This window comes from Phoxinus phoxinus, assembly GCF_949152265.1.
Source record: "Phoxinus phoxinus genome assembly, chromosome: 15".
NCBI lineage: Eukaryota > Metazoa > Chordata > Actinopteri > Cypriniformes > Leuciscidae > Phoxinus > Phoxinus phoxinus.
Genome location: NC_136890.1, coordinates 27,115,615 through 27,121,614, shown reverse-complemented (window position 1 = coordinate 27,121,614; position 6,000 = coordinate 27,115,615). Strand labels below are relative to the sequence as shown.

General features: G+C 36.1%; 2 protein-coding genes across 4 annotated transcripts; both read left to right on the top strand.

The window, feature by feature from the left end:
* The first annotated feature begins 366 nt into the window (after window positions 1-366).
* Window positions 367-3,962, top strand: paox1 (polyamine oxidase (exo-N4-amino) 1). Of its 3 annotated transcripts, none has more exons than XM_079638776.1 (8): window positions 367-585; window positions 787-939; window positions 1,501-1,927; window positions 2,021-2,253; window positions 2,351-2,600; window positions 2,906-3,018; window positions 3,146-3,303; window positions 3,476-3,962. In XM_079638776.1, the coding sequence occupies exons 2-8, from the start codon at window positions 789-791 to the stop codon at window positions 3,635-3,637; spliced, it is 1,494 nt and encodes a 497-aa protein (XP_079494902.1). In that variant the 5' UTR covers window positions 367-585; window positions 787-788; the 3' UTR covers window positions 3,638-3,962. The 3 variants fall into 3 exon arrangements, with proteins under 3 accessions (XP_079494902.1, XP_079494901.1, XP_079494903.1); XM_079638775.1 differs by having other exon boundaries at window positions 404-585; window positions 779-939; XM_079638777.1 differs by having other exon boundaries at window positions 485-585; window positions 756-939.
* A 92-nt stretch (window positions 3,963-4,054) lies between these two features.
* mrpl55 (mitochondrial ribosomal protein L55) lies at window positions 4,055-5,359 on the top strand. The gene is made up of 3 exons (XM_079638785.1): window positions 4,055-4,285; window positions 4,679-4,880; window positions 5,095-5,359. The coding sequence occupies exons 1-3, from the start codon at window positions 4,236-4,238 to the stop codon at window positions 5,242-5,244; spliced, it is 402 nt and encodes a 133-aa protein (XP_079494911.1). The 5' UTR covers window positions 4,055-4,235; the 3' UTR covers window positions 5,245-5,359.
* The last annotated feature ends 641 nt before the right edge of the window (window positions 5,360-6,000 follow it).

Here is a 6,000-nt window from a genome sequence, read left to right as displayed (position 1 = left end):
TCTCATCCTCATCCTCTTCCTCATCCACCATCCTCTTACACATACTCTTCCTCCTCTCCTTTTCAAATTGTTTCCTTCTATTGTTCATATCTACATTCAGTGCATGCCTGCCTGTTTAGTGTTCAAGTGCATCACAGTGCGATGTGTTTTTAGAGAGTGAGAATGTGTTTAGAGTTTTGCAAAAAGAGTGCGTGAGATTTTCAAATGGTGGACTGCCTGGACTTGTATTAGGTTTTACAGAAAGAGTGATTTATTCAACAAATTGGTTAAGGGGTTCAAGGGTTTCAGCAATTCAGAAAAACTGTAATATGGTATATAGTTCATCCCAGCCAGATGTTCAAAATTAGACTCAATTTCTTAGAATTTTCTGCCCTCTATTGGACAACTGTGTATACAACGACCCGAGGGGGAAAAAAACATGACGACGCGTTTCTTCTACTTTAGCTTCAGACCTTCTGGCTCCGAGTCAGAAGAAAATTAACACCGCCTCTAAATCGAAATGAAGTCATGGCAGGAAAACAGGAAGTGGAACTAACCAATGCAACTAAATAAAGGTGGATAGTCAGCATTAAGCGCCGATTCAAAGTAAGTAAATATTTCGTTATAGCTATTGTCTAAATTTAACTTCATATTTCGTCTAAACCTATACAAATTAATTCAAAAAGCTAAAAAAGCTGGTTGTGGTAGGAATACCATGTAGGCACTGTCTAATAATGCATCTTGTTTGTAGTAAACGTAATACCTTCTTCGATTAGGGTTAACGTAATACCTTCTTCAGTATTATAGACATGGCACTCAGAAACCCATGTATCGTGGTGGTTGGTGCTGGTGTGGCAGGACTCTCTGCAGCCAAGAAGCTGAAAGAATATGGATTTAATGACGTCACGGTGCTGGAAGCCTCCGAGAAGGTCGGAGGAAGAGTAGCTTCTACAACTCTTGGTGAATACATTATAGCTACCTCGTATAGCACACATTATCATTTAAATACCAACACGAATTAAACACGTGACAATTGATAAGAGTATGTAGCCTATATATGTAAAAAGTTAAAATATAAAAAATGTATAGGCTAATAAGTTGTGCAATAATATAATAACAGTGAAATAAATTATGTATCATTAATAATAATTATAACTGTTAATTGTGTTTGTTATTTTATCATTGTTTTAACTTATGATAAATACATAAAAGTAGGGTTGTGTGCTAAAAGTAGAGGAAACTGTTTCAGGAAACTGAAATCTGTGGACTCTTGTTTCACTTCCATTAAATAGTCCTTTTTTGCTGTCAAAAGAATGTAGGCCTATCACATGATTTTAAATCCAGTTTAAAGCTGATATTTTACCCTACATATTTTAAATATCTGGGGCATTTTTGTCACTTTACATTTTTTTTCTCTAAAACCTGTTAAGTTCTGATCCTCTAATGCAGCCATATAGAAGTGTTTAGATTTTATGCTGAATTCATATCTAACACTGTCTTTCTTTCTTTTTTATGTCAAAGGGAATGCATGTGTTGATACTGGAGCTCAGTACATCCATGGGGCGTCAGAAAAAAACCCTGTCTACTGTCTTCTAAAAAAGTCTGGCCTTCTAAACCAGGTCCCTGACATGGGCACAGAAGCATTTTACAGTAACAAGGGACACAAAATGGATGCAAACTTCGCCAAACGTGCATATGAAGATGGGGAGGCCATTATTCAACACCGTGGCTTCAACACGGGAAAGAGTTTAGGTGAACACTATGCAGAAAAAACCCAAGGTGTGATTGACAGCTTGCCAGACAACGATGAGAAAACGAGAATGCAAAGTGTTTTTGCGTTGGTTGGCAAAGACATGCTGATTGATGTTGGAGCTTCAGACCTCCACAGGATCTCTCTTGACTCCTGGCAGTATTATATCAACATGGGTGACAGTCTCAATGTTGCAGGGTATGATGGTTTGAGAAGATGATCTGCAGTGCATTCATTTGCAATTATTGTAGTAAATGATTAATTTAGTGTTAATTGTTATATGTCTGTCAGTTTAATGTTTCAGCTTGTAGATATACTACTGAAGGACTTCCCTAAGGATTGTTTGCTGCTGAAAAGAGAAGTTAGTAAGATCAAATGGGATGGGACCTTCTCTGCAGCCCCCTCTCCGACTGCTCACACTGAAGCTGCTTCTGATGAAAAAGTCCGCCAGTACCCAGTTTGCATTGTCTGTGAGAATGGAGAAGAGATTCTAGCCGATCATGTAATAGTGACCATTTCACTTGGTATGTGTTGATAAGAATTGAGTATTTTAAGGATGATCATGCTGTCTGAAGCGAGACTGGCACATTTATTTGTGTGTGTGTGTTGGTGTGTTTGAAGGTTGTCTAAAAGCTCAAGCTTCCAGCCTCTTCATCCCCAGTCTCCCAACCGAGAAAATGGAGGTCATCGATAAGCTGTGCTTTGGCAATATTGCCAAGATCTTTCTTGAGTATGAAGAGGCATTCTGGGAGAATGAAGTTGGTACTATCAGCCTCATTTATGAGGATGACACACCTGCCTCAGTATCCACCAATAAAATGCAGTGGATCAAGAACTTGCAGTACTTCTCTGTCCTGAGACCCAAAGAAAGGTTAATGTTGCATTAAATTACATTTTTTTTAAATGTTAATGTTAAATTAATTCATGCGTTTAGAAGTATAAATGTCATATGAGAAATCTGGATACTATTAGTCCTAAACAGCAGAATTAATATTTATGGTAAAATGTAGAAAAATCAGTCAAAGCCTGTGCTTCAAAAACAATTATTATTATGACTGTTTATGGGCCAAACGCTTTAGTAACATTATTCGTGTACCTCAGGAAAAAGATGTAATTGACTCCTTTTGCATTGTTACTCATTAACGTTTATTTCTCTTTTATTTTTTTATTTTCTAGGTTTGGTAATATCTTAGTTGGTTGGTGTCCAGGAGACATTGCTGACCTGATTGAAACCATGACAGATGACGAACTCTCAACTGCTGTCACTGATCATCTCAAAATGTTCTTTGGTAAAGAAATCCTCTTTAAAGAAATATCCATATCATTACTTGTATTACTTTATAATGATATGTCAGTTACTTAAAATTAATTAAAAAAAAGTTTTTGTCATCATGTAATATTTTCTGTATTCCCAAGGACATTCAAACATTCCTCAGCCAAAGTCCATTCTTAGCACTAAGTGGCGCAGCAACAAGTTCGTAAAGGGAACTTACACTTTCCTCCCTGTTGGTGTTGATGGGCAAGTTATGGACACGTTGGCACAACCCCTAGTGGGTAGCCGGTGTCCTGGTGAAGTATGTGATATTTTATTTTATTTTATTGCCTACCATTATGTTGAATTAAAATGAGTAATGGTTAGTTATTTTAATTATTGAAATATGCATTGAGGTATAAAAGAGACCCTCTTTTGATTTTGATTCTCTTAGCACTGAAGTACTAAAGTGATTTTCACTTCATATATTTCAGGATCTTCAGGTCTTGTTTGCAGGTGAGGCAACGATGAAGACTCTTTATGGCACAGTGCAAGGAGCTCTACTCTCAGGACACAGAGAGGCAGACAGACTGGCAGCACATTATAAGAAGACAGCGGATCCCACTTCCACTACTTCATTGGACAAACCAGTTTAGAAAGTTAAAATCAATTATCTAAAATTTAGACAAGCATCCAATAAGAGGGAAGTTACCGAAATGATGATGCGATGATGATGGTGTGATGTTCTTAACAAGCCTGCCCCCATGTGGCTGCCCCATGTAAAATAAAACAACTTTTATCATATTTCTTTAGTTACAAAACTGTTTTAATGAGGAGAAAATGACTGAGGCTTTTAGATTTTTTACTGATGTATACTGTACCTTTTTATATTATATAGCTACCTACGTATAAATCAACTAAACGCTTTTACGACAGGCTGCATTTCATACATTATGATTTAATAAAACATTGCATGCTAAATTGTGGTTTAATTATTAAGTCTGAAAGAAGTTGGATTTTTTATGCACAATAAGAAAAAAAGGTTGTATTTCTAAATGTGAACTAAAAACTAAAATGTGAACAGACAGCGGAACTATTGGAAGCTGCAGTACATGTTTCCAGGCGGAGCATTTTATTCTGACACACATCCATGCCGTTTGTTGATGGTGACCTTCTTCATTTCGAAGAGTTGTGCTATTTTCTTCTCACACTTATGAAGGCATTTACTATATAGCCGTTTCCAGGGTTGCAAATATGATCATGGCTTTTAATGCAATTGGCCAGCCGTGCAAGAGTTTATTTAGGTAAGCAGTGAACCGATTACTCCTTGAGTTCGCTCGTCTTTTGATATAACGTTAGTGTGGTAACGGTAGTCATCGCATTTACAATGATTTTTCGGTTTTATACATATAAGTTTAACAAACATATAAATTATGCGAAGCCAAGCCACTCATTTTACCCATTTAACATATGTATTGCCATTCAAAAGACATCATGGAAGGATTTAAGTGTCTAAACTATTTCCCTTAACAAATAACATAAAACCTGAATCTATCTTACTTCGCAAATAATGACATCAAATGAATCGGCTTATGAAGCTACAATGTCTGCATTATTTTTCTATTATACTGCAGCTATTTGAAGCGTAATCATTGATGTTTAGATTATGTTTAATGTCCTTTTATTGTTTTGCACAGGTGTCTTCAGGCTGTTGTCACCCACAGGTGTTTGCAAGCCACATCCACATTTCACACTACAGTCTTTCAGTCAAACTCCAACAGAACCTGTGTGGTCCGCTTTGGGAGGCAGAAGTATGAGAGGATGTATCCAGTTCTGTTAGTGAGACCTGATGGGTCCACCATCAACATCAGATATAGAGAGCCCAAAAGAATAATGAAGGTTAGTGGTTTATATCCAAGCAAAAATGAAAATCCTGCCACAAAAATCATGTTGCTATGCTGTTATTTTCTCTGAAACACAAAAGTAGAATATCTTTGAAGAACTGTCATACAATGGTCTGTTCATAACGAAGCCAAGCTTTAAGAAAAGAAAAGTACCTTCGGTGTTTGTGTTTTGAGTCAGTTATCATTGACAGCTTTTACTCTTTTGCCAGATGCCCGTGGACATCACCACCCTCTCTGAGGAGGAGAGGAAAAGCAGGATGCGGAAAAGGGAACCGAAGAGGGCACCTAAACAGAATTTGGAGGATTTGGAGGATGATTTCAAAGTTGATGATTACAGCAAATTCTGGAAGAAGAAATGAATGGACTGATGCGGTTTAATGTCACATTGAGTATTTATGATGTCTCGCATGCACAAAATTACAGTTTTGTTTTTATAAGTCACTCTGCAATTAAAACAAATCTTGCAATATTTGTAGTCAGTCTCTGTCTTTTTTATTTAATTAATTTAGGATTATATTATTAGGCTAAATAACTCAAGAATGCATTATGTATATATATATATATATATATATATATATATATATATATATATTTATATATATACACACACACAGTTATATCTGTTTGTATTCTGCTGAGTGCGGCCCCATACCTAATTCTCATTTACTGTACACTCATCTACTGTTGTTTTGTCTGCTGTTTTTGTCAATTGCCTTTATTGTTGTTTGTTTATTGTAAAGTGTCTTTGAGCCATGGAAAGGCGCTATATAAATAAAACGTATTATTTTATATATTTATATATATATATATATATACACACACACAGGGTTGGGGAGTAACGGAATACATGTAATGGTGTTATGTAATCAGGATACAAAAATCCGGCTTAACTGTAATTCGTTACAGTTACGTCAAAAAACGTAGTAGGCTAATCAGATTATAGTTACATTTTGAAAAAAGGGGAAATACTTTCAGGATTACAATGGTTTAATTTAAAACTTACACTCTAAAAAATGCTGGGTTGTTTGGTCAAATATGGACAAACCCAAACGTTGGGTTAAAAATGTAATTTTAAAATGTAACCCAACGGCTGGGTTTGTCCATATTTGACCCAA

Coding starts and splice junctions, on each gene's coding strand:
- paox1 (XM_079638776.1), top strand. CDS start 789: ATGGCACTCAGAAACCCATGTATCGTGGTGGTTGGTGCTGGTGTGGCA. Junction 1,928..2,020: donor GACAGTCTCAATGTTGCAGG/GTATGATGGTTT, acceptor TATGTCTGTCAG/TTTAATGTTTCAGCTTGTAG. Junction 3,304..3,475: donor GTAGCCGGTGTCCTGGTGAA/GTATGTGATATT, acceptor CATATATTTCAG/GATCTTCAGGTCTTGTTTGC.
- mrpl55 (XM_079638785.1), top strand. CDS start 4,236: ATGATCATGGCTTTTAATGCAATTGGCCAGCCGTGCAAGAGTTTATTT. Junction 4,286..4,678: donor CCGTGCAAGAGTTTATTTAG/GTAAGCAGTGAA, acceptor TGTTTTGCACAG/GTGTCTTCAGGCTGTTGTCA. Junction 4,881..5,094: donor AGCCCAAAAGAATAATGAAG/GTTAGTGGTTTA, acceptor CTCTTTTGCCAG/ATGCCCGTGGACATCACCAC.